General features: G+C 39.2%; 1 protein-coding gene across 1 annotated transcript in view; it reads right to left on the reverse strand.

Annotated features, from left to right (window-relative positions):
• NEK5 (NIMA related kinase 5) overlaps positions 1-15041 on the reverse strand; it is a 372187-nt gene that overhangs the window by 197729 nt on the left and 159417 nt on the right. The window contains exon 13 of the mRNA XM_078657268.1: positions 10555-10621. Coding sequence (XP_078513394.1) covers positions 10555-10621 — 67 coding nt within the window. The remainder of the gene's footprint in view (positions 1-10554; positions 10622-15041) is intronic.

Consider the following 15041-nt stretch of genomic DNA (forward strand, 5'->3'; position numbering starts at 1 on the left):
CTGCCGGTCGCATTGATGTATCTCGGTCAAAAAATCCTGAGCAAGTATTGCTTAAGGAAGAATAAAAATCTGTGTGGGCAGTTCAGGGTGGAAGTTGGAAACAGCTTTTCCTGAAGTATTCCGTGAAAAATTGGGGAGGATCAAATGATTCTGTCACCGCATCATTTTGGAGGATGGGGACCAGCCAGTAGTCCAAAAACCCAGACAGATACCTCTTGCGATGAGGAGGGAGTTGGAGCAGGAAGTTGAATACTTATGCCAACAGGGTATAAATGAACCTATAAAAAGCTCCGAATGGTTAGCCCAGGTGGTTTTGGCCAGGAAGGTATTGACTTAAAGGACCTGAATGAGAGGATTTGGGTGCAAAGATGTCCCTTGCCCAATATCACTGAAATGTTAAGATCGTTTAAGGGTGCCAACATTTTTTCGACTTTGGACATGTCATCCGCTTATCATCAAGTCACCTTGCACAAGGAGAGCCGCCATCTGACGTCACTTATTTCCTCTTCTGGTGCGTACAGGTTTAAGAGAATACCTCTTGGGTTGGCATCAGCTTCTGCAGTATTTCAGAGGGTCATTGAAGTGATGTTTGTGGGGGTTCCGCATGTGAGGTTTTTTCAGGATAATATTTTAGTGTATGGGAAAAACATTGAGTCCCATGATGAGAAGTTTTGTCCATTTTGACAGATGGGGGTTACGCTTAAGATAGAGAAATGTAGGTTTGCTGTGGACACTGTAGACTATTTAGGGTTACAAGTTGTCTGCTCGAGGTGTGGAACCAAAGGAGGATCTGGTTAGGGCTATCAAGGAGTTTCCGTCCCACAGAACAAGTTGCGCTCCTTCTTTAGAATGTTGGAGTTTTATGCAAGGTTCATTCCGAACTGCAGTGGGAAAACACAGTACATGAGAGGGTTGTTGGAAAAGAATCAGTAGTTAGTTTGGTCCGTTGAGCATGAAAGGGAATTTCAAGATGTCAAATGTGAACTTGGGAATGCCATTGCCCTTCAACCTTTTGTTGCCAAGGAACCATCAATTGTGGGAACTGATGCATGGTTTGGGTGCTGTGCTGTTGCAGAAAAGAGAAGGCTGGAGGTAGTTGTATCTTTCGCATCTAGGGCATCGACAGGAGTGGAGCCGACATACCCAGTTATCGAGAGAGAAGCTTTAGCCTCCTGGTGGGGAATGGGTCATTTCAGTAACTATTTGTGGGGTTTGGAGTTTATCATTCGCATTGGACAAAAGCCTTTGTTGAATCTGTTTACTACCAAGGGTCCTAGCCATGAAGAGGTGGATCAGGGAGTTGTTCCGGTGGCTGGGAATGGATCAGAGTGTAGAGCATTTTGTCAGGGAGTGTGTGGCATGTGACAAGACTAAAGTGACTTTTTCCAGTCCGGTTGAAGCAATTCCTGTTCCAGATAAACCATGGTTTGAGTTAGGGTTGGATATCATTGGGCCCATGTATGTTCTGAATGAACGTAGTATATATGGGTTGGTGCTGGTGGATAACGGCACAAGGTGGCCAGAGGTCCAGTTCATGAAATCAGCTAACACGAGGGAGTTGCTGGCCTTTTTATAATCCTTGTTTTTTAGGGAAGGTGCAACAGTTGAACTGGTCACGGGCAAGGGTGCAAGTTACATGCAAGGAATTTCAAAGATGTATGTCTCATTGGGGAATAAAGCATATTACTACTTCTCTTTACCATCCCCATAGTAATGGCTTAGTAAAATGCTACAACAAGTTCATCAAGGAAAACTTTCTACTTTCAGTGGCTAATGGGTTGAAATGGGAGAAGGAGCTCATGGATTTGTTGTGGGCATTGCACACCACTCCATTTGCTACCACCAATGTTTCACCTTTTGTTCTGTTGAATATAGGGTAGCTGCTAACAAAAAGGGTCAGTCATTGGATGAATGATTTGAAAGTGTCACATGTTAAACTTGAGCGTGTCAAGGAGAACTGAAAGAAGGCTCAGAGAAAGTATGCCAAGGCAGATTTTAGAAAAGGAAGACGTCAATCTCTTCTTAACAAAGGGGATTGGGTGAGAGTAAAACTACCAGGTATTGTGGCGAAGGGTCATTCCAAGTTTTCCCAGCCAATGGAGATTGAGGTAGTCAAGGAGAATGTGGTGGAGCTAAGTGATGGCAAAAGGTGGAATAAGGAAAAATTGTCCAAGCAAATAGCAAAATGCAGTCAAGGGAATGAACGGTTTAATTGTGCCTCTGGAAACTCACAGGTCCAGAATATGAACTCAGGAAGGTCTGTGAGAGTGAGGAAGGCACCTTCTCATTTCAAGGATTATGACAGGGTCTGAGGCAATTAAGATGCAATGTGTCATTTCAATTGGAATGTAATTTTGCTTTCTTTGCAATATGTTCTTCTGCGTACTTTATAGACGACAACACATTGGGCATGGTAATATAATTTTCCTGTTTATCAATTTGAATGTTTTTGTTGTTGTTTACTATAAAAGGAAAGATGTGTTAGGTTCTGTACAGGTTTCAACGGTGGGCCATAGGAAGTAGAGCGCCCAAACTAATAAGGACTTTATTGGACTATTATAGAAATATCTCACCAGTGCATACTAAGTATTACCCTCACCGTTGTTTAGTTATTGATTGTTTTAGGGGAGTATAGCACGGGAGAAGTGGAAACATTTTAATACTTTGATTAATCAAGGAGGATGACCGGGAGAAATTGGCGGCGGAACTATTCCAACAGAGTAAAAATACTAGTGCTAGTGTAAGAAAGGATCCACCCACTAGCAGCTTAAAGGAAACATTTCTTAAATTAGAAAAGCTGAAGAAATTAGAATTATCAAAATGGTGGGATGGAGTGACCCTTAAAAATTACATTGATTTAAAGAGAATACCAAGAGGACTCAGGATATTGATTTTCTCCACTTTCGATGACCTCGATGAGGATCTTCTGAAAGAGCGGGAAGAAAATGTATATGCTTCTTCATTTACTATGATGCATATATTAATTAAAAATGTGGATAGAAAAGTCGAGAAACTTAAAATACAGATTGTGGAATTCGAAAAGGAAATTAAGGAAATTAATTTGACTGAATTAACTGACAAAAATGATGGCATTTTAAAAGGAGTTATCAGCAGACATCAACCACAGATTAAGGATAAAAAACTCAGTAAAATCAGACGATACGACAGGAATTATAACCAGGAAAGAGTCTTCACATTTGCCAAAGGATATGATGAGGTGGCCAAACCAAAACAAACAGTGATAACTGGGGTGCAGGGCGAACTAAGTTCAGTTAATTATAGCAGCTCCAGAATCTCATCTACTGATGAGCCACCCCCATTGGAAGCAGGAGGAGGTATACCATCCAAAAGCTCTTCTTTTTCTGAGGACATTTTGAGAATCAAAAGGGGAAGGAAAAAAGAATCTGTAGCACAAGAAGGGGGCAGAAACATAGGAAGTATCAGAATAGGGACAAGAAGTCAGGACAAGGTCAGAAAATAGATAGCCCGATTAGTGTTATACCTTTGAGCAATGATGGAGTTGAGACTCTGGAGGTTATAAATCTTTCGGATAGAGTATTGAAAGACAATGAATTCATTGTTTTGAAAAAAGGATTGTCATTTTGCCCAAAAAATGTGTGTAATTATACAGATTTGGAAATAGATTTGTTTAGATTTTCAACAAAAATGAAATTAAAAAGTTTTTTTGCCACAATGGAAAAACCAATGAATGTGAGATCTATTATTAAGGGTTCTGAGATGACTAATTCTGAACTACAAGATGTTCACTTGCTGATGTCAATAACTGAGGGTGAGGGGTTGGGAGTGGATGATGTAGCCACTATGCTGAATATCCCAACTGACTATAGTTGCTCAAGTGGTTTAAGACCAAAATCTAAATTCACACCTCAGGGAATAAAGTGAGCTGCAATTGATTTGTATGTTGAAAAAACCTTGGAAGAATTTCATAAGTTAAAGGATCGAGGACGTAAAGGGTGGAATATCTATAATGATAATTTGACACGAGAAGGGCGAGTGGCATTAAGGGATTTGAGATCTGATGACGGGATAGTGATTCGAGAAGCCGACAACGGCAATTAGATGATACTACATGCTATGTGAAGGTTCAAGGGAATCCTATGAGAGAGGCGTCTAGACGGATTGCTGAGAGATTATTTACATGGAATGAAGAAGGTTTACTTGATGAAGCAGAATACAAGTACCTAAATGTGGCCAATCCTACATATCCTTTTATCTACATCTTGCCTAAAGTGCATAAATCTAGAACGAACCCTCCAGGGAGACCAATAGTCTCCGGTTTTGGCAGCGTAATGGAACATTTGTCGGAATTTGTAGATTCTTTCTTAAAACCTTTAGTAGGTAATTTACCATCCTACATAAGGGATACTATGGACGTCTTCAATAAGTTGCAAGATGGTAAATGGGAGGAAGGGCTGATTCTAGTTACATTAGATGTAGTAGGATTGTATACATGCATAGACAATGAGAAAGGAATACATGCTTTGAATAATGTTTTGGGAAGCCATAGCGCGAGTGTTAGGGACCATTCAAAAATGTTAGTGGAAATGAGTATGTTGATTTTAACTAATAACTTTTTTCTTTACGAAGATGAATGGTTCCATCAGATCAGGCGATCTGATGGTACCTATTTATGGGTTGGTTTGAGAGGCAGCATGAATGGAGCCGAGGAGCATCCTAATGGACAGATCATATCTTATTTTGGGTTCGTTTCATTGACGAAATTATAATGATATGGTAGGGTACTCAAATTGAATTGATGGAATATTTAGATTACTTGAACATTAATGATTTTAATGTCGCTTTCACTATGATCAGAATGCCAAAAGAATAGATTTTTTGGACGTGGATGGGTACATGATTAAGAGTAAACTATATAGAAAAAGTACTGCTATTAATTCCATACTAAGAGCATATAGTGCCCTTACGGTGTCAGTCATTAGAGGAATCCCCTTTGGGGAAATGATCAGAATACGCAGGAACTGCAGTAAGGATGATGATTTTAGGACTGAATTGGATCAATTGCAATTAAGGCTCCAACAAAGATTTATTAAAAGCCAGGGGGAGAGTAATGAATGTCAGGAGGGAATCTACTCTGGAACAAAAACGTAAAGACTACTCCAAAGAACGACTGGCATTTGTAACTACATATTGTGCACAGAAGGATAACATCTTTAAAGCTTTGGGCAAGAATTGGAAATTGTTGAAGGGTGTACCAGGTTTGATGAATTTGATAAGTGACAAACCAGGGGTGATTTTTAAAAGAAGTCCGACAATTAAGGAAATGGTTATCAGGAACTATATAGAGCCAATAAAAACAGGTGACTCCAATTGGCTACCTAAGCCTCCAAATAGATTCTATGTCTGTGGAGCATGTACATGTAGCCTTTGTGGTTTAGGAATTAATAGAACAAAGGATTTTTCATATAACACCAATCGAAGATATGTTATCAAGGAGTTTATCAATTGAAACAGCATTGGGGTAATTTATGCTATTGTATGTGAATGTAAAAAAGTGTACATTGGTAGCACTAAACGCATGTTCAAATTGAGAATACAGGAACATAAACGTGCTATTACCAATCATGATGGTAGATCACCATTATATCAGCATATTAAAGAAAATCATAGCATGCAGGATAACATAATGTTTCATGGCATCCAAAGGATTATTCCTAGAAAAAGAGGGGGGATTGGGAACTGAGTATCAGGCAGCAGGTAGCCAGATGGATAAGTAGGTGTAGGACCGTGACTAAAGGTTTGAACAGTGACACGGAGCCTCATTATTTTCTATAGTGAAATCATTAATACATATATTGACGGATATATGGTAATGATGCTTTATGAATGGAGTGATATCCTTATGATGATCTAATGAGTATTCTGGGGTATTTTTTTCGATTTAATGTAAATCATACAAGTAAAGTGGTTGGATGATTGTATAACATTTGGGGACTGTAGTTGATGTTGGAGAGAAGAGAGGTGCACTTTGGGTAATAATTAGGGAATAATTGATATGCTTCAACTGGAAATTAACATGTGTACGTAGCACTCAGCACCGGAACCGTTTAGAAGTGATATAAGTTTATGAGTGGTATCACCAGAAATTGATTATATTGATATTTTACACATATATAGCATAACTTGACAGGGTGTGACTGGTGGGGCTAGGAACCTTTGGGAGTCAGAATGTAGATACTATTTTTCCCTGATGTAGGCAGGGTACTCATATATTCGGGCCTAAGATAGATTACATGTTGTGTTAATAGCAATAATGTATATACGTTTAGCTTAAATTGGGCCATTTTAAAGACTAAGTTTGAAGGCTGTGGGGACTTTATGTTAATAAAAAAGTGCAATATTCGGCACTGAACGAGTCACGATAATTGGCAGCGATTGTTGGTAATATTGAAAAGTTTTACAGAGTAATGGGTCATTAGGAAAATAATATATACACAGGTTCCTGAATCATTACATAAGGATCGAGACCGTATTGCTTTGAGTTGTTAGATGGTATTTAATATGTGGATCGTCAAGAAGCTGATTGTTAGGAAGCGGCTCTCATGGGATGTCCGTTTTCACCCGAATTGTAAATAATGTGGTGGTGAATTATGATTGGACAAAGAAGTGTTTCCGGTAGGAAAGAACAGTGAGGAGCGAAAAGAAGGTAGCGGACCATGATTGGATAATGAAGTGTTTCCTGTAGGAAGGAACAGTGAGGAGCTGAAAGAAGGTAGCGGACCAGAATGGGAACCGGGTGTTTGAAAAATAGAGTGTATGATTGTACAATAATGGTATTTCAGGACAAGTGAAATCCTAATTGGACGCGGCCATAGCGGACCGCATTGGGAAAAGTTGTGTTACTAGGGAATGGAAACGCCCCAACGGGATTGGTGGTTGGGGTGTTTAATAAGAAGGAATGGAGCGGGTTTGAGTTTACAGCAGATTTATCAGGACTTGCTGTCAGCGACGCTTCAACTTGGGAAGTGGAAATTTTGGAGACTGAGGTGAGAATTAGATAAAGGGGCTTGCATATATTTCACTGGTGAACACTGTTACTATCTTAGAAACAGTATTCTGATGCGAGTGTTGTTCTTAATATGTTATATTATGGCAGACTTACGTTGGAATAAGAGTTGAGGACACTTAATCATGCTGCCAGGAGTATGAATAATTACAATTGAAATTGTGAGAATTATGATTATTTGTGTTTGACTAATTGGAATTAGGACTTGGGCTGTTCTTGAACTAAAGTATGGGATCTGAATGATTGGAACAAAGGAATATTGATTAGGGATAAATTCCAATTTATAACTGTGGGATGGATATGAGGTTATTTGAAGCACATCATCGTTCGCATAATTGTAATTGGTAACAGGGCAGCTCTTTTACTATATAGGGGTTCAGGTTTTGAAAAGCAATAAAACAGAAGGATAATATTGATAAGGTTTTACTTGGGTTGGAATTGGATTAGTTGTACTTGATTATAAATTCACTACATGACATGACAGTTTATCTCTATATACAGGCTCCGTTTTGAATAAGACTAGGGTGAAGAATACATTATTGCGCAAAGTGAAGTAGGATGCAGTACCAGCATTTATAAGCTGTATAATTTGATGAGGTATCTTCATTTTGGATCGAAGGGTGTATTGTTTGAATATTATGTGATTTGGATGAGCATGGGGGATATGTTGACAAGGTGGGTGGATAATGTATTACACAATTTCAGTATAGAATGTTATATAGGCAGGATGATTATGGGTATCCAAAAATGGTTTAATATTATTATTATAATATTGTTCTCATGGAATGATAAATAGTTATTTGCTGATATACTAAGAACTGGATTGTGATTTTTTTGTTCTTTACTTTACAGCCCTGATGATGTCCTAAGGAAGACGAAACGTGTAGGCTGTTCTTGAACTAAGGCTTTTCTTTTTGTGTTAAACTATTGATCTGGATGAAATAATCATTGCATTGGATTGATGAACATTTATGAATTTGGATTTTGAAATTTTCTTGCTTCAAACTGTGAAGAAATAACTTTTGACGAAAAAAGAAATTAAAAAGAAGCAATCTGACACAGACTTCAATATTTGATTGGTGATTTTTTGTGGACTAGACGCTCCTTACATCACTATTTTTGTGTTGGGTTCTGTATTTAGAATGTGAGCGCGTGAGCCACCCTGGCATCCATTGATCAAGTGTAATGAGAATATTGGGGGTGGTCCTGGCAGTAGCTGGCTGGTCGTTATCTCTGCCGGTCACATTGATGTATCTCGGTCAATAAACCCTGAAGCACTTACCTGCGAGTCCCGTTTTCATTGGGACTTTTCACCAACCAAAAGCATACGATTTGTGTATTTATCAGGAGCAGCTCCTCCATGAGAGCAGAGTTGCGTCCCCTTGCCCCTAAAAACAAATGCCACATGGCAGCTCAAAAATAAAATGGTAATAAAGTTTATTTATTACCATTTTATTTTGAAGCAACCCGTCCTGAACCCAGTGTCAGAACAGGGCGTAGACAGCTAGGTTAGAGAAAATGCAGGCCTCCAGTGCTCTTAGGAGGGCTGCAAGAGGCCGCTCCCTCCAATCCTGATGCTTCTCTCATGCTGAGAGACGTGCAAGGATTGGAGAGTAAAGTTTCCTGGTCTGGAGCTTCCAGGAGCGAAGACACCTGAGCAAGAAGGACGTTGTGTGGCAAGTCTGCAAGGTAAGTGACTTTTTTTTTAATTATCTTAATCCCACCTGTATGTTGTCCACCCCACCCTAGCTGTCAGATTTCAGTTAGAGACTCAAGACCTCACTCTTCAACTAAGTCCAGCAACCCAGTGCCTGGATACTCTCACTAGTGATATCCATGCTCTACAAATACTGATTGAGTGATTGATTGATGCATTCATTTAAAAGCTTTATTCGGTTGAGTATATCAGTCATGCAGCATAACAGTAGTTAAAAAGGTACAAGGGGGAAAATATCAACAGTTTCAGTAACTACCTCCATACAAAACATCCATAAAAAATTACACACACAAATTCATTATACAATAAGTAGAAAAAGATAACCTTTAAAGGGTTTAACAAATGTTCCAGCAGCAAAATCCAGCTATAAACATCATAAAGTGCAAAACACAGGAGACAAAAATGCAACGGGTACGAATTCATTATACGGTTGAAGCAAAAGATAGCCCTTCATAAGATTAACTGAAATTCCAGTGGCAAACCCAACATGAAACAACATAAAGTGCAATGTGCAAATTGATTGATGCAATGGTTCGATACACCACTGTCATATCCCCCCCCCCGAGTAAACCTGCCACCATTTCTAAGATTGAAGCTGTCCAAAAGGGACAACTGCCTCTTTGTGACTTGGATGCCTTACCAAGCCGTTGATATCTGTTTAATCATTTGTTCAAAGATTTGCATGTGCAGCTGTAGTTCAATGATTTGCATCCACAACTGTGATCTCAAACCATTTATATAAGGCAGTTCGAATAGGAAAAATTAGTGGACGCGCATTTCATACTCTGTCTTTGTGATTTGGGAATTGGCCGCAACAGGCATTTGGCGAGACCGTAAGATCTTTCTGACTTATGATAGGTACTCTGTGATTTGGAAGGATCTTTTATTAGGGATAAAAGGTCACTGGAACAAGGCACGTTTTGATACAAGACAATATCAACTCACTACACCTTGCCCAAAAATGCATAGAAATGTTTTGTTATTTCATCTTGGGTTTTCACTTAATGTTGCGACTTAATCAAGGTGACATCACTGCAGTTGACAATCAAGTTGCTTCTCAAATGTCATCATGTCATGTGGTAGAGCTGGTGTTGTGTGCAGTGGCGCTCACCATTCTGTTGTATCAGAATTACTCTCTGCCTCGGGAAGGAGAAAAGGAGAACGTAGGAGGAGGGGAACAGAGTGGAGGGAATGAACCAAAGAGAGGCACATGGAGGGTGGCAGTAAGACAGGTCAGGCTTGCAAATATTTCCACGTAAATAGGGGTATGGAGAGAAAGTTAGGGGCATGAGAAATGCATAACCAACATGACAATAAACAAATGAAATTGGAGAGGCAGTTGGGTGGACAGAAGAATGACAGGAGCCTATATATTTTTAGGGTGCAGAAAAGAATCAAAAGGGTGGTTATATTTATGACTACATTACCTCTACTCACCCTTACTTGCTTAGTCCTGAATGGAGGTCAGTGGTTGTATGGAAGGAAAATCATGGTTGCCTTACTGGACATGTGTACGTATCAAAAAGAGAGTGTTTTCCAACTCGACTGGAGTAACACTCTCACAGTCCAGGAAGCATCTCTGCTGTAAACAACACCATTGTTGATAGTTCCGTGTGTACAAAATACACAGCCGGAGTGACCACTCCGGGTGTGTTAAATACACAATGGCAGAGTACAAATTTGAAAAAAAGAGATCAATACACTGACCAATATACATAATTAATCTCTTCAAGCCCTGGAATAGAATAGCATGTTGGGCTCACCATTTCTCTGTCATTCAGAGTTTACTTACCAGCTGCTTTTCAACTTTCATTTTATACTGGTGCGCTTCCCACCGTCTCTGGAGATAATCTGCACACCTGTATGGAGAATATTTTAATATGTTTGTAATTAACCATTTTATTTCAAAGTGGCAGCCAACGAGCAATGGGGCTGCAGAATTAGCCATATAATCAATATCATTTACAGTTTAGCCTCTATAGAATCATGCCTCCCAATTAGTACTACTAAAAAAAACTTTGCTGATTTGGATGTAATTGCCACCAGGCTTGTATTGTGCATTTCTTCGTCCTGCTTTGTCCAGTTCACCCTCACCAGTCATCACCCAATGGCTGCAACAATCTCTACCAAATTTTGGATTCAGTTTTGTTTCAGAATAGGACTCGTGGGGCCGGATTACAACACATTTTTGGCAGGCTCTAACTCATGTCCTTGGTAGTAAATAAAACAATGCTTGGTGTAAACACTTTTTACCAATGTATTATGAATAAGATTTCGGGATGTGGTACTACTTGACAAGAACATTTGTGCATATTTATTGTGGTGTCAATGTTTTTGTACTACATTCACGCACTGCGTTGGTGTCATTCACTTTGCTTGCTGTGTTGCATTCTATTTTGACTGTCTTATTATAATGTGCTCTGTTGTGTTTTATTTGTGTAATGTTGATCTGTGTTGTGTTATTTTGTCATGTTCTGTTGTTTACTTTAAGGAATTGTATCAAATGTTGCTACATTTAAAGGGAAAATCAGCATACACCCTTCCAGTTACAGTCACAAATAACCATTTACCACATTCTAATGAAGTTATATACTGCTGCTTTGGTTTTTCTAATATTTAAGACACCAGGCAGCCTAAAACTGTGGCAGGGACTAGTCGTGTATAGCACTTCCAATTCTTTAAGCCATATTAAAGAAACTATGCGCTGGTACATAAACTGTGGTAGAATGAAGCAAATACATTGTGCCCCATGACATGCTACATAGAGATATGCAAATATGTGAACAACTAGAGGAAATGAACATACAATATATATTCTGCATTTTATATGTCTAATAGAAATTTCATTGTCCATTACTATTTTTAACTAAAAAAATAGAGCATACTTTTTTGTGCCATGAGTTATGCTTATGTAAGGAAGGACATTGAACAAACTGACACAGCATGATACCTAGTATCAACTTTCCTGTATTTTCGATACTTAATATCACGTAAAAAGCAACAAATGTGAAATCAGCTTGCTTCACACTTTGCCATAATCTTTTATTGAATGATTAATACAAATCATTACAAACTAATAATTCACTTACGATTTAAAGTTCATGTGAAAATGTATGATAGCACAGCTATTTACTAGCAGATAAAAATGAAGAAATAAATGACAACATTGTACAATAAGTGTTAGAAAGGCAACATTTAAAATAATAAACCACAATAAATGCACAAACATAGTCATTCACATTGACAGGTTTCGAGCAGAAAACAATCATTATATACTCGAAGAGGTCTCTACCTTTTTTGGTAGCTATATTGCATAATCAAAATACATCAATAGCTTGGGGAAAGGATTGTTCAAGAAGACTTCAAAAGTTGAGCTGAGGGTACGTGCACCAGGCATGCGGCATAAACACGAAATGTGTGGTAGGCTTTCACTCCTACTGTCACAGAGCTGGCAGGTCCCTTTATAAAAATGCCATCCATGGCTGACCTTCAATAAAGGTGTTAACATTAATGTGAGCCTAAGATATGTATTCTGAGTGCCTTTATTTAAGCAGTTTATTGGATATGGCTGAGGTTGGAGGTTTACATAACTCTCATTAGTATATTTATTGTAATAGGACCTAGACCCTGTGCATCACACAGAATCTATAATCCGCTACCTAGCCAATCTGCCCAAAGCATCCTGAAGGTCATTCAGTCGACATTTCTTCCTGTCCTCACTGAACATGAAGCTAACCGTGGTAGCTCCACAAAATGGCTAGACCTTGCTCCGAGCTCCTTCTTCAGGTCCTTTTTTGCCATCCCACGCTCCTGTATTCTTTGCCTTAAAATGTTATTTGTTCCACACATAGCAGAAATGCTTAAAACATTCATTTATATGCCCCAGACAATGAGTTTCTGTTAGCTTACCATCTCATTTCTAGGTGTGGAATCTAACCAGCATAATGAAAAAAGAGCTAAAATCGTAAGAGGCAAAATATAATCAATAACCATAATCAGATTGCATTCCAGAGTAAGGTGATGGCGCATTAGAGCACGGTTCGCATTTCCATGCAGTAGACATTTATGGTTGACCAAGAGGCAAAGAGATTAGCATGCAATAAAACAATTTAAAATGTGTGTAGCCCATTTGGCCACACAATAAGGACCAGGAATCGTTGGCTATGGTTAAGTGAGTTTATTACACCCAAATAATCAATCCAGTGAATTGGCAGAGTAAGAATGTATTATGAACGTGGAGCTTTACAACAAGTATATTAAAGCGCCGATGCGGATTCTGGCTTGACAACAGAAGGCCAATAAAGACTGCAGTCAGAATAATCCAGATACAGAAAGAATGCAATTCGATGTTCCTCTGATAAACTCTGCTAAACATGAATATTTCTAAAGTAGAAGCCTAAGCCTTATATCTAACTACAAAAGGGTCCATAAGAAAAGTTCAGATGGGAATTTAGAAATGCAGGAAGGCGGAAGCATAGTGAGGGTTTCAGTAGAAATCCTCTAAAGGTAATCAAGTGTTTAGCATATAGCCTTACACTTGCAAGCATAGGGCAAGCAGAGAGGTCTGTAACTCCCAAGGTCCAAAGGATCTGCTCTAAACACTAACAGGGTATATGTTAATTAAAACACACAGATGCATCCTCAGCCACCCGGACCTCACACCATCCCTCCAGGGACCAATGGTGGTGAACTTTACCCTGTGATGGCAACATATCCAGATGTTCTCATTCAATGAAACCTGGACAGTCACAACGACCTTGAGTATCCCACCGTTCCTGATACATGATGAATAGGAGGCTTCTTAAGCCAATTTAGCTCTCCACATCTCGGCCAATATTTTCTCTCTCAAGCCTCCCTATCACTGACACATAACACTCTTTTCTCTAACTAACGAAGCCTTGAAACCGCATCTGCAGAGTCGAGAACGTGCAAGGCAAACAGAAAAATACATTTCGAAATGTAGGCCTCGTCGAGTAGGTTTAGTTAAGCACTAAAATGTGAACTTTGAATACATGATTAGATATGCAAGTTTTACTTCAAAATAAGTGCAACAATGTTAATGTAACTACAAATACCTTGGAATACACTTTGATTTTGAGCCCTCTAATACTAAGCATTAAATATCACGCATGTGAGAAAAGACACAACCAGATACAATGAATTAGAATACACTTCCCATTAGTGTATTAAGCAGGGGCGCCCTATATAAAATGGTTCTAATCTCAGGGTCCTTATATTTTTCAAAATTACCCTCAAGAGAAACAGAAGAGATTTTGTACAAACACAATTGGTTTTCTTTGGCCAAATAAACCCTTCTTGGATTGTATTAAATGAATGTGCCCACTCAATGTTTGAAGGGGATTTGGGCATGGCAGAAATGTGCCTTCAATACTGGGCTCACCAATTACGAGTGGTTGTTTAGAGACAAACATGACCCTGCACGTCAGGCAGAACGAGATCTACTAGAAGAATCAGACATGATGAAACTCCTACACGGGTGCCAAATTCCAGGGTCTCTTCCTCTAAGAACCAAGATTCCAATTCAATGGAGCTTAAAGGTCTCCAATGGATGAGCTATGAGGGTAGATTTACCCAACAAACACGACTCTGGAATGGCACATACTTGACACACGCAGTACGACTGCAGGGGTTTAAGTCATGGGACCGGACTGGGAAATATCTTGGGAGACATATTAGAGGGAGATCACACTGAATACTTCGACACATGAGAGGGTGAATATGAACTTCATACATCACAATTGTTCATATATTTGCAGATGAGACATGCATTGGAAGCCCATTGATCACAGATGCTAATGCTACAAGAAGGCAGCCCTTTTGAGATACATTTATATACAGGAGTGGCATTTTGAAAGCATATTGCTCTCTCATTTCTAATTCCCCAACTGTCCTGGCTGATTACAGAACATGATGTGAGAAACACCTGGGCGTGTGGTTGAGGCTTATTGTAGAGATGCTGTGATGCACCCCATGAGTTTGTAATATCAGCCAGACTGAGCCTGGTACAAGCAAATATTTACAAAGGACATACCTTATTAACAAAGTAGTTATTAAGAGGGTATTGTCTAAGTTCCCAAACTTGTACAAGATGCCCTATTGTTGAATGTGATTTCCTTCATATGATAGGGCAATACCCTGAAATTACGCATTACTAGCACACATCACAATATCACTGGTGTTGGGGCGGCCATTCGCCTTCTCTCCCAAAATGATTCAGTTGGGAATTATGGATGAGGTTGGGGTCCCAAGGGAAGGGCT

Source organism: Lissotriton helveticus, chromosome 8 (genome assembly GCF_964261635.1).
Source record: "Lissotriton helveticus chromosome 8, aLisHel1.1, whole genome shotgun sequence".
NCBI classification, from domain to species: Eukaryota; Metazoa; Chordata; class Amphibia; order Caudata; family Salamandridae; genus Lissotriton; species Lissotriton helveticus.